Here is an 18,745-nt window from a genome sequence, read left to right as displayed (position 1 = left end):
TTCCTTCTCATCCCCTGAAGAAAATGGGGAGAAGCCCAAAATGTAAGTATTGGTAATCCCATTCTACATACCTAGTGGAATATAAACTATCTGAAAATTACAACAACAGTATTTTAAATGCTTAGTGTGAAAAGTTCAGGAACTGTAAAGTGTAGGGCTGCAAACCTTGTGTTATTGCTAAGTTAAAGCCTGTTGTAACAAATAACACTACCCACACACACACCATCGCAGGGCTAAATGCAGGGTTTAGTTAAAACCCTGACCTTTAACTAAAACCAGGAAAGGACATAGTTTTTTTTCTTTTGTATTTCCCTTTCTTTTGCTAAGTGGTTTTTATTTGTGAAGTCCTACGGTGAAGTTCTGAAGAGCAGGTTAAGTAGATTCTTTTTTTCTTCACCCAATTAAGCAATCCCACATTCTAAGCACTGGAATAGGACTAACAGCTGTAGAAGCCTCTGCTCACCACAGCAGCTAGTGTGAAATACCCATGTTTCAGCAAGGCAGCATGATTTCTGAAAGACTATTGGTTCTGCACCTCATTCTCAGATACTGCTATGTCTCATCCATAGTCCATTGCGATTACTCTCTCTAAAACTAGGTTTTCCTTGTACAGTGCTGTCCCAAGGCATGCTTGCAATTTTGGGAGTTTCTCTTCATTAGCTGGAGCGTAGGCTTTTGGAGCGCTATCTGTCAGCAGTCACCATTTTCCTGGGAAGCGTTACGTAGCAGCCACAGACTGAGAGCATGCCCGTTCTTTCTAAAAATACTGCAGATGTCAGTCCGTATTTTTAGGAAGAAAAAAAAAAAAGAAGTTCATCAACACGCTTGGCATTAGTAGTATTTATTCCTTCATTATCAAGTTAGCATAGATTATTTTTTTTCTAGTTATACATGCATCTTTATCACAGAAGTTACATAATTCAAAAGTCTGCTTTTCCCCAGAAAAACCTACAAACCTTAGAAAATACAGATTTAACCATAATGTAATTATGACCCATTGCTTTTTTCATGGTATTTATCTCCTAGAATAAACTAACAAAGCCTGTGCAGATATGCATCAACACCCGTGTTAGTGGTTGTGCTGGTAGAGCCTCTGTACATACGAACTCTGACAGTGATCGTAGCCACAGCGCTGCAGGGTGCTACACGCTGTCCTGTCACCACGACCTGTGCACTCAGCAGCCAGCGTCAACAGGAAGGATTATTTTCTCCTTCTAATGTTCAGTTTCTGATTGTTGCAGAAGTTACCGCCATTCCCAGGTACAGTAACATTCTCCGAGGTTGGCTGTCCGGCTAATATGATGAGAATGAAGAGAACCGAGATACGCTTTGACAACAGAGGGATATAACTGTTGGTTTTGTTTAACAGAAGGGAATGCATCCTGTTGCCAAAATGGTACTTCCTGGAAGTCAGTATTATGAAAAACTCCGGAGGTTTTTGCATCAATATAATTCCCACCCAGAAAGTTCCTGTATTTAAGCTTTTATTTAGTCTACAAAATGCTGACTGAAGCCCTGGCCTATGTTTACTATCAGTTTTCCAAGACACAACAATCAGAGTTGACCTAAGTATGCCATTAGAAGTTTTTAATAGGGCTATTCAGGGAAATGTGCAAGTCAGTAGCAAACATTGCAAAAATCACTTCCACTTCACTAGAACAGGACCAATCCAGAGCATCATTGTAGGAATCTGACCGCTCTGCTATTATAACAATGACCTGAAAGACTGTACAAAATTCTTGGCTTGTAACATAGACTCTGTTAGGAATACAAGTGCATTCACAATGACACACTGACTTACTCGTCATGACAACTTAGATACCACTGTGGCAGTAGGGAAAGAAAAAAATTATCAACTTGCTGCTTTGTTAAAAAGAAAAGCCTTGGAGACTAACTGACTTGCAAGAAAGTTTGTAAAACAGCGCCAAGAAAGAATATAAAATATCAGCTCTTGCTGTTAAGACTAGACAGTATCTCTGCTGAATTCACTAAGCAGAGGCTGGTTTTCTTTCTCTATGTGAATTATTTCCAAAACAACAAGACACTATATCATAACACAGTTTTGTCCATTGGCTTCTCCTAAACTCTGGCAACTACTTCATCAGAATTTACCTTAAGCACATGCACAGTCAAATTTGCTTCTTTATATCAATGTACATAAACTGTATCTTCATAAATAGCTTCAGCTGTTTCAGGATTTTCAGCTCAGGGTTTACATCCATATAAAGATGAAATCGGACAGCACTGTAGAGGAGGAATGTTCCTTAACTCTTAAATATTACTTTATTGTTAGATAGTAAATTGTCTTGATACAATTTCAAACCTAAATAGATCAAGGAAGTAATAGACTATCAAATTTAGTTTACACTACTTGCTTGTAACCAGTTACATATGGCTAAGTTGTATATGACTCTCAACTTGCTCTCTGATTTAAACTTGGAAAAATCTATCAGTGGCCATGGAGGAGTGCTAGGCATTATCTATAATGCAATAAAATGCATACCTATAAGCACACTTCATATATTTTTATATTCATGCCATTACATACATAAATAATGTATGTAGCTTGAAACGACTGACAGCAAGACTTGCTTGGTCTGCATTCTATAAATCTACATAGTGTAATAAACTTAACCTCCCCTTACCTAAGGGAAAATATGTGGCAGTAACTATGAAGCTGCAATTAGCAACATAAAAAGTTAGTCCTACGCAACACTGCTGATTCAGCACCTATGCAAATCTCTTTAAAATCACATACTTGAAAGAATATTTTCAGGAGTGTCTGAAGTAATAACAGATGCACATGAAGCAAAGTACAGCTTCAGCTAGAAGTGCTTGAAAGATCAGTCTAAGTAAAAGGCAACAGGAAATACTAAATGGGAGAAATATATTACAGGAAAGGAAACCATCCAGTAATTTACTTACAATAATAAAACGCTCTGGTGGTGAAATCCTACTGCAGTAGTTCCCAGGAGAATGCGAGCTGTTCACATTAGAAGTTGTACTCTCATGGAGAATACTAAGCACTCTGGGTTTTTTCTGTAATCAACAGAGCTTTCCAATGAAGTAGTTCTAAAGCTCACAGGGAAAAAGGTCCCCATTTTTATTGGGGGGAGCAGGGCACAGATAAACCTCAGCAGCTATTCTTTCCCTTGAGGTAATTCTAATTACAGAGCCAGCTGCTCCTCCTCTTAAGCAAAACCCAGTGATTCTCACCCTACCGCTAATTCATTGCACGTTCCTGTTTAACCTCCTCATCTCTTCTGACCTGCCATTTGGTCTCGCAGCTTCCATCACCCTCCCAGATGCTTTTATATCTTTCTGCTGTTTTATGCCAGTGAAACTCCTTCAAATCAGCACACACACGCACAGTTTCATTTATACATAGCAACCTATTTTCTTTAACTGCTCTCTGCAATCATTTCCTCTTTTTTTAGTGGTTAAGATGACAATCATCCAATACAAATGAAATGCACTTCACTCCTGTGCTGTCTGTTATAGAAAACTAGATTTAATGGCATAGATAGAGAGCCTGAAAAGCAAATGGAGTAATTACAGTCACGTAGTGCTAAATCTGAAAAAAACCCATGACAGTAAATTCATCTGCCTACTTGTTTCTCCCGCTTTCTTCCTCTTCTTTGCAGATGCAGGTCTAAAACAGTAGCTTTCAAGGTTTCAAGAAAAAAAAATTGAGTAATTCAATTTTCTGACACGTCTTCAATAAGGCTAATGTAAAACAGGCTACACATCAGAAATGTGTAATTTTTTGATGAGACAGCTAATCTAGTCACCGTCTTCCACATGGAGCTGGGGTTGGCACAGCTGAGGTGCTGACCGCAATCACTCCCATGCTGACAAACTGGCCGATGAGATTCTAGAAACTGGAAGTCACTGATTTCATATTCTTCCTGTGCTGTTTCAGAACTACTTCATTTTCAGCACGTACTTGAGGAAGATACGGTAAGACACAGTAACCTTGAGCTATGCTGTCACATTATTTTGATAGAAAACAGAAATATCACTGAGTAAAAACGAACAAAAAAACAGAGAGAAAGAAAAGTGAACTGGAACAATTTGCAGAGACAAACTGGTTGCCACGCAACTATCTGTAAGCCTAGATTTAGGCACAAAAAGGGAAAAAATTGGATTTGCTGCCTCTCTGTACATTTTTGTTGGCAAGAATAAAAACCATCTCTTGAGAGCTGAGAAAAGATGACTATAGATGAAATAAAAATGTCACTTTTTTTAGAAAAAAGCCTTAAATTTGTGTGGTCCATATGACAGTCTGCTAGCCAAATACGGGCAACAGCAAAAGCAGGTATTTTTGCAAGTGACTGGCTACTCTGGGATGAAAAACGTACTGGAGCAGGAGTTGCTAACTGACTCGGAAAGAGAACCCGGAGCCTCTCTGCTGCTCAGGCTGCCCCTCCCTGGGAAGGCCGGGGTACCGTGACCCCTTCTGTGGCTGCTCAGGGTGCCAGTCCCACCCGCCCGCAGAGCTGCTCCAGCTCCTGCAGCAGCCGCCCCAGCGCGGCAGGCTCTTGGTCCTGCCCAGCGCTGCAAGGGCAGGCGCGGCTCCCCGTTCCCACTGCGACGGGGGGGGGGGGGGGGGGGGGGGGGGGGGGCAGATCCAGCCAACTTCTGCACAAAAATGTGCCTCTCCAGCATGGAGGGCAGGAGGAGACCGCTTCCTCAGGCCAGCACGGGGCCGCTCCGGTGCGAGGGGAGCCAAGGATACTGCTGCTCCGCGTAGCTACAGCCACCCTCTGGACCTACAGCCACCCGGCAGAGAGGTCCTGAGATTCCTCCCTCACTCTACCAGCACTGAGCAACTCCGGCTGCGAAGGGCTGGGCTGTCACCAGCTGGTGGGGAGATACAAAATTGCTTCCATTCCTGAACACCAGAAATGCCCTGCAACGAACTGTAAAACACTCGTAACTGTTATATTATAACTTGGAGTATAAGTATATTCTTCTCTTTCTATATTTCCTGTTATTTTCATGCCACTATTAGAGAGATATCTTCTGTTCCACTGGATTTTAGTATTTATAGTAATTAGTGCAAAAATAAATATTTCTCTTCAAACAAGTTTTCTCTTCTGGATCAAAAGGTGAATGCACACTTAGTACCATACAAAATAAATATTACACAGGGTATGGAACACAGTTCAGATTACAAGCTATAAACAGACACTGCTTTGAAAAACGCATTACGGGATTGACTCTAGTATGTAGGATTAGTATAGTCTCTTACTTAAGAGCTAGTAAATTCTGTTTGCAAAATCAGTTTCCATAAAAAGACTTGGAGAGCCTCAACTCGTTTTCAGTAAATGTGTACTGGTGGCAAGGCATTTACATAGTCAGAAGATTTTTCCGATTATGAAATTCAAGACGTTCCTGCAACTCTAATCATGTTTTATAAAAAGTGAACTCGAAGGCTTACAGCTTTTTTATTACATGTACTGGGGAAAAAACAAGAACATGGCACTTGTGCTACAAGAATATATACATTGTTCTTTCTCATTTGATAAGGAATGCTTGATACATTCCTCATGCAGCAAAGTGCAACTGCGTCTTATCAGCTCCTATCTAGGTCTGACAGTATTTTTTTCTGCTGTTGAAAGACATCTTTCAGCATTATATTCAGCAAAAAAAAATCAAAAGAGCATCACACAGTGCAATGTGAAACAAAAAATAAGATCTTTCTGTCTAGAACTACTGCACATCTCAATGATGCTAATAAAGATTTATCTTTCTAAATCTAAGAACAGTTATGTGCAACAAATCAGGTAAAGCTGAGTACTGTCTTATTTGGACGTCCACTTTTGTCTCCAGCAAGATGTTCTCCATCCTGCAGTTTAACAACAAATTTCCACGTACTGCCAAGGTCCAAGAGAGTTTTAAGTTCTGCTTCAAGAGCAGGCAATTGTACAGAGATTGTACAGAGCTAAGAGGGGAAAACATCCCAGGTTTTTCCGTAACTGCAGAGAAGCCTTGAGAAAACATAATTTTGTAATAAACATGGAAGCATCACCACGTTTCATCTGGCATACAGAAGAGAAATTATACTGACATGAAAATGGAAATCCCTTAACTGAGAAAGAAACATCAAGGCATAACAGGGTCTACATTGTGAAGTCTCTTATATAAACACAGCAGACCCTTCCACTTACATTTCACTTCTAGTGGAACTTGTGCCGTTTCACCAGATATATCCAGGAGTCCATTTAATAAAGTAGGCAACTTTAGGCTTCAGATTCTCTCTTCTTCTTTCCTTCTTCTCCTAAATCACTGTCTTCTGACTGGCTACTGCTAAGGACTACGAACTGTCCTTCTCCGCTGCCCTGGTTCGATCTGCTGGAAGCAGCTATCAACCGGCTTTGCTCCTCCAAGTCCTAATTTGAGAAAGAGGGGCACAGGAAAAGAATACTAACTTTGAAGCCACCTACAATTGAAACACGGTATCATTATTATTATTTCTAAACTAGCTTTTAATACTATCGGTGGACAGCTTTCCATACAGATGGAATAGAAAACCAAACTGTTTACATTTCAGTAGCTGGCGCTATTAGAAGAGCCAACGCGTTAACACATCTGTACCTACAGTCCACAATAAGAAGTATCTTCAACTACACCGAGGTGCTGGAGCGTGCCCAGAGAAGGGCAACAGAGCTGGTGAAGGGTCTCGAGTTGCATGAGGAGCGGCTGGGTATGAGCACCCTACTGGGGGTGTTCAGCCTGGAGAGGAGGAGGCTCAGGGGGGACCTTATCACTCTCCACAACTCCCTGAAAGGAGGCTGTGGTGGGGTGGGGGTTGGTCTCTGCTCCCAGATAAGCGACAGGACAAGAGAAAACTGCCTCAAGTTGTGCCAGGGGAGGTTCAGATCGGATATGAGGAATGATTTCTTCACCAAAAGGGTCATCAACATTGGAACAGGCTGCCCAGGGAAGTGGCTGAGTCACCGTCCCTGGAGGTATTTAAAAGAGGTGTAGACGCACTTAGGGACAGGGTGTACCGGTGGGCTTGGCAGGGCTGGGTTAACGGTTGGACTCTGTGATCTGAAGGGTCTTTTGTAACCTGAACAATTCTCTGATTCTACAGCCCCCGCCCTGCAGCCCCTTCCTCACTGAGCCCTCGTCAGCAAATGAAATTATTTTGCACCTGTGATAGGTGTGTCCTTCAAGCAGCGCTCTAAAGGATTCCTATAATGACATTTTCTGGTTCTTCTCAGAAGAGCTCTTCTTAAAGACTACTATACAAAATCTGCACAATCTGCACAGGAAATTCTTCTAATAATTAACTCCATAATGTTCTATGAACTTGTACTACAGAATATGATAGTGGAGCTTGGAGTAAAAAAACTGCAGAAGAAGCCAAGTAGAAAAAAGAATATTAAGAAATGATGATGAAATATACCTTTTCAATTTGTTTTTGTTTATTCAGTTCTTTTTGTTGTTTCTCTTTGACTCTGTCTATTTCTTTCTGCTTTTCTGATGCTTTTCGATCCTAAAGGGCAAAAATGTAAATAAAGTAAGTAACAACAGCCTGAGAGGGTTGATATACTACCCATTTATATGGGTTTGCTCAAAACTGTTATACCGCTGTTTCGATTATTCTTCTTTTAAAGGACTAGTATGTTTACAGGTAGCAAGCTGAATCCTATCTTCAATATGGTTCCACACTGACATTGGTCAGTCTATTTATCTTGGGTTTAAATTCTAGAAAATAAATCCCTTAAAGTATGCCACAACAGTTACTGCATCTATAAGCACCTTGCAGAATATATCGTATTACACATATTAAATATACTCTCTCCCTTCCATTCAAAAGTATACCTCGCCCCAAAAAGATTCTTACCAGTTCTGCATGAAAAGCTATCTGTTTTGCCAGTCCAACAGAGTCACAAATCTAAACACAAAACAATTGGAAATAATCAAAATTACTCTCATAAAAATGCCTTTAAAATTAAAGCCAGATTCCCATGTTATATATAATACCCGACTAAAGTACTTGCAGGTACTTAAGACTGTCAGGTTTAACTGCTTTTCAGTACACTAACAAAATACTCTCCCCCAGAAATCCCTCAGACAGCTTGAATCAATCTTAGAATCCACAGCAGGTTCAAAACTGACACAAGTATAACCATCACCAATACCTTCTCCCCTTCATTATTTGATTCAAATATATAGCAGATGGAAGTCTGACGGCTCTCAACTCTCCCTCCTGAAGTTCTAAGCACAAATCCAAAAAGGCGCTTATTCTCCTGGTGCGTAGCATACAAGACTACATTGGGCAAAGGAAACTGCCAAAAGGATCAAATACAGAGATATTAAAAGTAGTTCCAAATATTTTCTATAGGAGGTTTCTATATACTGCACGTTAATTACTTCAGGACCATAAATGCACAACCACACCAGAAGTTACAACTTGACCAAACACGTAATCACAAAAGACAAACAGTGGATTAGAAGGCCAGGGATTAAATTATTCAAAAGATAAGGGAACTACTAAAGACACACCCTATGTAAGAAAGGGGCACCACATTTGCAATGCAATTCAGTCATCTTCCTAAATGTGAATACACTCCTTTTCTTTTTTATTTTCCTTAAAGAGACAGCATTCATACAAATTACACCTGCAACTAAGATTTCAGAATTTGGTGCCAGGTAAAGGCACTACTTCTCCAAAACCTTTAGAACAATTAGTTCAATGCTCCTGAATTATATAAAAGGAGAAAAGAAAAAAAAAGAAAAAAAAGAAAAACCCACATATCCTCATTATTTTGAGACAATAAAACTATTTTGCATTCTTATTCCTAAAAGAGGGTGCACTTAGAAATAAATGTATCTTTTTAAGACTTACCAAAGGGTGTTTTTAAGTTCTGAAAGCCCTTACTACAGCTGCTAAAAACTGATAGGATAAGTTTTTCCTAAACTTAAATGTACACATTTAGAATACTGGGCGTGCACTCAGGTGACATCTCTCACCTGTCAAAGCTTACAGCTTTGGGACAGTTTTGAACTTAATGCCACAAAGGTAAAGAACGAAAAAAAGCACTGCTTGCTTCGGATTTCTTTTTATGGAAATGAAAGTAGTTCAGTGTCTCCAAAAAACTGAATGCTTTTAAAAGACCCCCCCCAAAGAAATCAAGTGATAGCCCATAAATTCTCCATAAAGAAAAAGAAGGGAAGGTGGGAAGAGTTTTGCTATTACTGAGGAACTAAGCTGGCCTTATTTGATATCCTAAGAAGAATTCCACTTACTTCTTTCAAGCGCATTTTTTATAGAGAATTATAAAAAAAATCCCAAACCCAGAAATGATGCAACACCCTCAATTACACATAAAAACACAAACCCCCAAAACAAAACATGAAAAAACATCCAAACACCAAGCAAACCCTTTTGGACTTCAGAACTAATCTGACATCAACCATAATGTTACCTCTCTACTAAAAATGTACATGTTTATAATCAAACACATTTTGAAAATCTTAGGAAAACGTAACATTGTATTTTAACGAGCACATTTGACCTCCTGAAATCACTCCCCTTAACCATGATTTGCTAGTGTTTTTCTGTCTGATTTTAAATGTACACCTTAGTCTCCTAATTTTAGCCGAAATTTGTCTGGAAATCTCATGCTATCAGTGATTTTTGCTAACACTATTATTAATACTTTTAAAGCAGAAGAATTACATTGCTGGTTATTTATCTTCAAATGTAAATTTACTTACCCGTAGTCTTGTAACTTGTGTCTGTGGATCAATTAACCTAAAAATTTGTTTTTAAAAACAAAACAGAAAGTAAATTTTACCAAAGTGAAAAAAAAAATCATTCTGTAAATAAACATCAGTAGAAGTCAGGAAGCAAACTTACTTTAGGCAGTCACAAGTGACTAATAAATGTGATTCTGTCATCCTGAAAACATTATGGATGGCACGCGCTGCTAATATCTGACGCATTGTTTCATAAACAACATCTGGACTTTCATCAGACTTCACCTCCATAGAGCCAAGAAATCTTACAATAAATAACTGATGAAGAATTGAATCTAAGACAAAGGAAAGTATTGAAAAAAGTGAACTCCATTTTGGGTTTTCCATTCAAAACCAAGATGGATTGCAGCCAGGAAAACTCCAAACTTCTAATAACTTGGAAAGAGATTGCTCAGGCTTTATGAATTAGAGGTACAATTACTAAACAGCAAGTCACACACACATCTTCTCATTTGGTTTAACAAATACAAAAGATGCAATGGGTTAATTTCAGAGCAGACTTTCAGGTAGCAGTCTCACTTAACTCGTCTATTACACTGCTAACGCAACTATGCATTCTACATCTGGTGTTAAATTAGAAGAGAGAAGCTATCGATGAAAACAGGATTTGAAAATTATTTTTCTATTTTTTTATTTTGTATTGAAATAAAATTTTTGTTTTACCTTCTGTTTCAGATTTTGAGCCTCCAGATTCACCAAAAGGATTTGTGCGTCTATTAAAAAAATGAAAACATTAAACCAGGAGTCAGATTACAAAAACCACAAATGAATAATGTAGTAGTCTCATGCTGCATCACATGTAATGATTTCACAGACTCGTAATCTAGAGAGATAATTTATGATAATCATAAGGACAAACAGTTTAATCAGGAGTTAGACATAAATTGCTATATTCAAGGGTTCAAATTATGGGAAAAATACCTCTGTTGCTGCCATAGAACAGCTCACATAGTGTTTTTTTAATAACTGAATTTATATTTTAATAACTGAATTAATCACTGAATTTAATAACTGAATTAAACCCAAGTCAAAACCTTGTTAATATTGGAAAGAGGTATAGATTTAGGGGATGAAATTTCAGAGAACAGCTTCAGGAAGTACAACCAAAAGCTAGTCCTTTCAGTACTCCACAGGAGCACTGCACTTCTCATCACTGTCTCACATTGCCAAATTACTTACTTAAGTCACTGGTTTTGTTTCAAATGCAGCTTTTCAAAAACATCACTGGGGTTTTACTCCTAGAGGGTCAAGAGAAATGTGGCTATTTCTGGCTCTCAAAGACAGAATTGCTATCAATTACAACGAAAAGTGAAAATACTCTAGGCTTCCAAGTTACATTTTTCAAAAGCAGTAAAACAACGCTGAAAAAAAAAAAAAGGAGCATGGAAATGGGGAAACTGTATTTAAAACTTCTACAGAGGAAAAACCTCCCTTCTCTCTGCCTAACTAGTAGCTGAAAAACTATTGTCAATAAACTTCAGATTAGGTTTTGTAGGGGATTAAGGAAGGTGTCACCTCTCAATAGTGTTCTAAAAGCAAATTTCAGAACCAAGAAAAAAAAAAGTCAATCTCTCTTGTTCAGTGATGTCATATTAACTGCCAGTTTTACTTTATCAGTGAAATCTTTAAGAGATGTCTGGTTTAAAGTAATGAAATTGTTCTAGATTGAACTCTGATGTCAAGGCAGGGCTGCTGCAATGTTTACATAACATGGATTCAATCAAGAAGCATCCCATTAAATGTTCACCTGTGTAAATACACTAAAGGGAAATCCTTTCTATTAGCATCTTCTATTGCTCAGACTTTTCTTGTCAATTAGACTGGAACCCTAGATGCAAAATCTCACAGGGTCTCTCAAAAGGCAAAAATAAAATTGAATTATATGTCATCAGTATCAGAAACTAAGGAAAGTGTGGGTTTTCTTAATAAATACTTCCAAGGTAGTGCATTGCCTATCTGTACAAACATTGCAGCTCTTTATTGACAGTGATAGTTAATTGAAAATACTAAGCACAACTCTATATAATTTCTGCTATGAAAAATATGATTTACTAGAATGGAATTGTAACTGATGACATGGATTTAGCTGAAGCATTAACCTTTCCACTTCGTGGAATACAGTTCAAGTCTATTTTAAATCAATAGATTCTTAAGGATCTAGCTAGCCAACTGATTATCCTGCTACACCAACCAACAAAAAGAAAAAAACTGTCAAAAGAAAAAAAATAGTAATTATATATCATCTTAACTGTTACGTATCTGTGAGGTGCAACTGAAAATTCAAATATTTTTCTAAAGGGCAGGGGGATACAACACGTTATTGTGACTACAGTCACGTGAATTAGTTTTCAGCTTTTTAGCTTTTTTTGTTGTTGCTAAGAGCAGCTGGATCTGCAAGTATGCTTCTTAATGTCTGAATTCTGTACATATAGTTCCAGAACCGCAGTGCAGATTTACAGGTCTTTATTATTATTTCTGAGTGGGAAGTTCACAAAAAAACAAGTAGGAGAAAATATTTTTATGTTTTGGGAAGCGCTCTTAGACAATTTTAACTTGTTTGTATATGAGATTACTCTAGAAGCCTAGATCATTTTCACTCACCTTTCAGGTTAGAGAAGAGTGTCATCGTATGCCATCATCACCTGGAGGCAGGGCTACCAAATTTCTCTTGAGTTTCCAAGAGGAAATAACCCAAGCTGCTGGGTGAGCAAGCAATAGGAAAGGAAAATACTTTGTGAAACCAAAAGATTAAAATAAATCAATAAATAAAAGCATTAGCTGTTAAAGCAAGAAAAGCTGCTGCTAAATAGAAAACTACACCTTGAATCTAGGGCCTGTAATTAAGCCTTTTTTTCTTCTTTTTTTTCCCTCTTTTTTTTTTTTTTTTTTTTTTACAACTATTGAACAGGTTAAAAAATCATTTGCTTTGCAGGCCACTGCAAATTTTGTGACATGTCAGGGCAAAGGCAATGTGTGCTTTGGAGCTGCAGCCTAACATTGTTTTCAAATTAATATAACTGTAGGAATTTTTTTCCTTCTCTCTACATTTCCTACCTGCCCGACTGCCCTGAAGATTTTGCTTGACCAGGCAGATCTTCACTAACTGGAGATATTATGTCAAATTGTATAGGAGTGTCAGGGGCAACAAGTGAATCCAAGGAAAGTGCTGATAAAGCTGCTGATTCAGATCCCAGTGATCCTGTGCTGCTAGTACGAGCTGCAGGAGGACGAGATTGTCTAAAACAAAACAAAAAAATAAAAATGTAGATATCACAGTTTCAGGTTTGTTGATAATTAAACCATATGGGAGACCAATGCAATATTCCAAAACTTGGATGTCAAACAAAACAAAAACTAAAAAAACCCCAAGATGATCAGGGTATAGTAAACAAAAATGGAGTCTATGTTCCTAGACGAATTTATGAAAGTTAAAGTTACTAATTGCATTAATAACTGTATCAGGCATCAGATTGTATTACATTTTGTATGTGATTATATACTGACGTTAAAACAATCTGAAGTCTGCTTCCAGGAGCTGGGACACATTAAGAAAAATCTCATTATTAATTCATACAACAAACCAGACATATGATGCAACCAACAAAATTGTCTACTCAGCTGGAAATCTGGATTACCTGTAACAATGGATGCTAAACAACGCTTGGAAGACAAGTTCAAGCTTTCCTCTAGCCTATCAAAGATTTCATTCTGAACATAGAAAGTTTTATTGGGTTTGCGGGTTTTTTTTCCTCCCTGGAACTTTATCCAGGATTTTCTTTGTAGTTGCGCTCTTCAGATGACCTACTGTTCATTAACTTACACAGCTGGACGCATGCTCTCATGCCTCTGCTGAAAGGAAGGAGATGGAGTAACAGCCTCCAGAGCTGACTGATTCACACGTGCAGCAATTTCCTGCAACAGACAGATGGGAAAAAATAACTGAAAATATCTTCCTCAAAATAAGCTTTAAGATTTTAGTTTTATTTATATGCAACTGGCAGAAGTTCTAAACTCAACTGTGAGAATCTTACATTCCTAAATTTTCACTAATATAGCTGTACTATTTTCTTCTAACTTGCAACACATTTCCTGCTGTTCAATTTCTAAATTTAAATGAATGCACTTGCTTTATAATACTGCAAATGTTAATAAAAGCCAGCAATAGAGAAAAATCCCAATAACAAGCCTGACAAAATAAGCAAATGTAGCCATGAAGGAAAAAGAAAAATCTCATTTGAGAAATGCCGTCCCCAACTACTACCTAAAAATCTTGAAGCTTCAAAATTCTTCACTTTAAATTTGGTAACACTTAAATGTTTCTGAAACACCAAGACATAAGCAACTATCAAGTAAGGACTATGTAACAATGTTATTTCAGCAAATAACGGGCCATTTACAGTTGAAGTATTTAATTTTAATCTTTCATTGAAATCATTAATTCTGAAGTATCAGTATTTAATGTTGATGGTTTCCCTTCATAAGGTCAAGCCAACAGCAGAAGTCCTTGAGGTAAGAGGATTTTTGGAGAGGGAAAGTGCAGAAGACAAAACAATGAAGAAGCAACATTTTGTGTTAGTGTATGACTTGGAAAAGGAGAATGACTACAAAGCCATCAGGAAGTGAGGAGAAGGCACCAATATCGAGGTGTAAATGCACACACCTTCACTGATGTCAGGGAGCTGTACCGGTTTATGCCAGGACTAAACAGAACCTCAGCTGTATATTCATCACACGTGCTTTAGGTAACCGAGTTCTGCACTACAACTATTTTGTTTCTCATCTACATAGTTAACTTGAGACAGTCAGCCAGGTACTTGTATTATCTACAAAGTTATATTTAGTTCCTAAAGCAAAAACTGGCATGACACTTTCTGTTTCACCTTGATCTTCCCGATCGTTTGGCCAGAGCCTGGGGTTACATAGCGGAATGATGGATTCCCGTATTATTCAACGAGCTGCCTGCTGTATCTACAGTTCTCATCTCTGGTATGTGATCACTGGGAAGTTTCCTTTCCAGTAACCTGTTTCAGACCTCAGCAGGGACATCACAGCACACAATTCCACTTTCAACACTGCAGATAAATGCTCTGTTATAAACCACTTGATTTTGTTTGGGCCAGTTCCCCTAATTTAGCAAGTAAAAATCACTACCTAAGTTTGTATCAAGATGAATTTACTAAATACAAATGTAAACCATACAATTGACATTTATTTACCCAAATTCTCTACATGAAACAAATAATCAATTCCCCACTCTTCAAAAGGCAAATAAGTCCCTCCGTGAAGTGCAAGTGCTTTTCCTACAGAACTGCTACACTTGTAAGATTCATATTCGTAAAATTTTCAGTTCCCTCTAGTAGAAATTAAATGTGCCCATCCATATATCTGTCATATTAATCTGTAACAAAGTATCACATACAAAACACAAATATGGAATCATGACCGCATCAGAAAGTTTGTATTTGGTACAAAGTCACATATTTTTAATGCTTTCTATATAAGCATTAAGATGAAGGAGACAATGGCTGTATGCTTTTATACCATGAAAACCTTATAATTAGGCATGTAGGAAGTACTCAGCTTAATTATATGCTATCCAATTAGATCCAGTTGATTGCTTTTTCATTTTGTGCATATCTACATCTTAACATATTGCTGGTACTATAAATTTTAGTAAAGTTACCTCAGGGTTTTCACTTAGATATATCTGTTTAGATATGTTGTTTATGGTGCATATCCACTGAAAAAGAGAGAAAAGAAGAAAAAAAAAAAGGTAATTTTTCATATTTTTTTTTTACAAACTTGATTGAACACCTGAGTTTGCAGTTTCAGCACTTTTTCTACTTTCTTTGTAACTTCAGGTGGCTTGTCATAACATCCAGCTTGTCATTGAATTCACTATCTGCATAGTGCACCTTACAGTACCAGATTTTACTTTAAAATAAAATTATTTTAGTCACACTAAAGATCAAAACTAAAATAAGCATAAACCGTGACTCTTAAGGAATTAAAAAACATCAGGATTCTCTGTACTCCATTACTCTGTGACTGCAGCTGACATCGTTTCCTCCAGACAAAGTAAGGATTCCATCTGCCTTTGATGCAACTTTCCCATTTCTTGCATCGGTAAGCTAAAATCTATTTTCTCCCCATGCTATGGAAAGGCATCTGCTCCTGCTCCTTGATTTTCAACTGTTCTCTGAAGGAGAAAACTAACTGGATTACATGCATACTACCAGTGCTGCTTCACTGAACCTCAGCTCATTGTTAGGGTTGTCACCTGAGCTATCTAAAAGACAGCAGAGCAGCTGCAGCCCAGAAAATCACAAATTTGAGCTGTGAAAGCTTACTACAAATTCCCTTCCTCTGCTGAGGCATCTGAGGACAAAAAAGTTTCAGGGTTAGGCTGTTATACAACTTCAACAGAGCTGGTGAACCCAGGGCAACCTGACAAAGCCCAGCTAAAAACCTTAGCAATAGCATAAAAGGTCATTTCATATCAATGGAACATTGAAGATAACAGAGGAATCTGAATGCAGGCTGAAAGTACTGTATTTTCTGTATTTCCTTATCCAGCTACTTACCCAAACATATTTTAAATCAACAGTGCTTCTATAACATTTTCTTTCCCATCACACCCCTATTGAAAAGTCTACACTGAATAATAATGCAAACAGGCATACCTTTTCAATTAACAAAGATTTCATATCACTTACTACATCTGTTCCTTTGTTTCTGAACAAATCTGACGCTATGCATAGACTACGAATCTAATGAAACTATCAGTTTGGCCAATCCGTGCAAACCTTTGGAAAGCTGTAGAAAGCTGTCCAAATAAAACAAATTCTAACAGCCAAGAAAAAAAAAAAGCAGGGAAAAGGTATCCCTGCTGGTTGGGTGAGGGGGTTTCCCCATTTCCTTTCCCCATCAATACATGCTGCAAGTTTGCTGCCCCAGTATTTGAATATTGATATTTCTGAGCTAGCACGCACCCACTGCGCAGGCAAGGAAATCTGCATCACCAGACTTAGAAGCTACTTGGAAACAGTGACCACAAGCAGCTTTGAGAGCAGTCCAAAAGCAAATTATTTCACATTACTTGATTCAACTTTTTCACGAAGTATAAACACGTTTCCCACCAAAACAGTTCTTCCTCATTTCTCAACTGCTTGTATCACTATCTGTGTCCTAACCCAAGTCTTCCTTTATTTTCCATTCCTGACAAGCAGGTAGGAAGAAAGAAGGTTAGGAAAGCACGAACAGGAAGGAGAAGCAACATTCGTCACAATTCCATTACTGCTAGCTATTTTGCTGTAGGTGTTTCCCACTCCCCCACCTCCTTTTTCCCTTTCTTTCTTCCATAGTACTGGAAAGGACTTGGTAGCAATCACAACTGCATTTTTTTTTCTCTAGGATTTTAACACAGTCATTTTTTCAGACTTCCTGAAACCCATCATTATGGACAGAATCAGTTAAAATTTCACCACTGACCACCTAGAGAACATAAAATGAGCGTTCTGACTGTTTTTATGAATATATTTCTTCTATACAACAAAAATCACTGGACTCCATGTGAACCTCCTATAAGCTTACCTCTTCATAATCTTTTTTACTTTCTGCCTGTAAGATTGAAGACCTGAAAAAAAAGAGCATGGAAAAGACAATTTTATCTTATTTAAAATGCCTCACAAATACATTCAGACAGGAAACTCCACCTTCACATTGGTATGCTGCACAACAAATTAAGAAAGACTGAAGATTCTGTGCACAGGCCGAGTACAGTCAACATTTAACTGGAGGGGGTGGAGAAATCTATGTTTTCATTTCAAATGAAAACAGAAAAAAAAAATTCTAATTGTGCCCATGTAATACTTCAGCACTCACAAAATGCAATAATACACGATTGTAAATGTATTATGTTAATTTTATTCTGAAATACAACTCAGCTACATTATAGACCTTATAAACAAAAGCCCAGACATTGCAAAGTTAAAAAGGTGTCCCAGATTTTGCTTCTAAATACCCCCAAAATCTATCAAGCTGTAGCCAAAGGGAGACCATTTTTCTTTTAGTGATTCCAGTATTATTTACAGGTAACAGTAATTTAAGAATACTTACTTTTTGCCATCAAAAGATGTTATCTGAAAGCAGTACCGTCTGTCTTCGCAGTCCACAGCCATTACAGAACAATTGTCTATATCCATGACAAGTCCCCCAGCTACGTCACCTCTCGCCTGGCTCATCAGGTTTCCACCTTGAGTGAAGTAAAACTGTCTCTCCCAGCTGGAAGATACCAGCCCTGTCTTACTAAAAGATAAAAAGAAGTTCTTAGTAGTAGATCAGGAGTTCGGCTGAGCTGAACATCACTTGGAACAAACCACCTGGGCACTTAAGATAACTTTACAGCTAAATTAGTCTCTTTCCATCTGTCATTTTTTTCATACTAAACCTACTGCTGGACAAAGAATACATACAATAATAGTTCTTAAATTATGTGAAACAATTTAGAATAAAAAAGCATAAGTACTTCACTTTTTGATGGTCAGCTTTTACGGTACTGCTTTAATTATATGCATTATCAATATAATTGATAAGACCTCTGAACTCTGCACTTAAGATTGTTAAGACTAAGTTTTGAATAACTCTGCATTAAGAATTAACTTACTCATGTCTGATACTTCGATTTTCTAAGTACTTTGTAACATTCAACAAGATTCCAAAATTCTGCTTAGAGCATGGGGGGGGGGGGGGGGGGGTGGCGGGGGTTGGTTTTATGGGGTTTTTGTGCATTTTTTGGGTTGTGGTTTGTTGTTTTTTTTTTTTTTTTTTTCCCCCAGAATAACAGAAGAGGAACAATCTGAAACCAAAAATCAATAACACTTGCAGTTTAGCCCCCCTTTTTGTTCAGATATTCTCTTCAATATTAAGTGCTGCAATTGTACTCTACTACAGAAATTCATGCCTCATT

At 37.8% G+C, this 18,745-nt stretch overlaps 1 protein-coding gene across 2 annotated transcripts in view; it reads right to left on the bottom strand.

Annotated features, from left to right (window-relative positions):
* Positions 1 to 641: 641 nt before the first annotated feature.
* APPL1 (adaptor protein, phosphotyrosine interacting with PH domain and leucine zipper 1) overlaps positions 642 to 18,745 on the bottom strand; it is a 32,713-nt gene continuing 14,609 nt past the window's right edge. Inside the window, exons 11-23 of one of the 2 annotated variants that reach the window (XR_013927719.1) lie at positions 17,896 to 18,084; positions 17,371 to 17,413; positions 15,461 to 15,517; positions 13,598 to 13,689; positions 12,832 to 13,014; positions 10,441 to 10,490; positions 9,878 to 10,052; positions 9,736 to 9,772; positions 8,157 to 8,303; positions 7,859 to 7,909; positions 7,418 to 7,507; positions 6,174 to 6,395; positions 642 to 766 (exon numbers count right to left, since the gene is read on the bottom strand). Coding sequence is in view for 1 of the 2 variants with exons in the window: in XM_080385001.1 (XP_080241127.1) it covers positions 6,246 to 6,395; positions 7,418 to 7,507; positions 7,859 to 7,909; positions 8,157 to 8,303; positions 9,736 to 9,772; positions 9,878 to 10,052; positions 10,441 to 10,490; positions 12,832 to 13,014; positions 13,598 to 13,689; positions 15,461 to 15,517; positions 17,371 to 17,413; positions 17,896 to 18,084 (1,264 nt within the window). In the remaining variant the exon portion in view is untranslated. Of the gene's footprint in view, positions 767 to 5,431; positions 6,396 to 7,417; positions 7,508 to 7,858; positions 7,910 to 8,156; positions 8,304 to 9,735; positions 9,773 to 9,877; positions 10,053 to 10,440; positions 10,491 to 12,831; positions 13,015 to 13,597; positions 13,690 to 15,460; positions 15,518 to 17,370; positions 17,414 to 17,895; positions 18,085 to 18,745 lie in introns of those variants that run through there. The other variant, XM_080385001.1, reaches the window with a different exon arrangement.

Source organism: Falco punctatus (genome assembly GCF_963210335.1).
Source record: "Falco punctatus genome assembly, chromosome: 4".
In the NCBI taxonomy this organism is placed as follows: Eukaryota; Metazoa; Chordata; class Aves; order Falconiformes; family Falconidae; genus Falco; species Falco punctatus.
The sequence above is the reverse complement of the archived record's forward strand: the minus strand, read 5'-3'. Positions and strand labels throughout refer to the sequence as shown.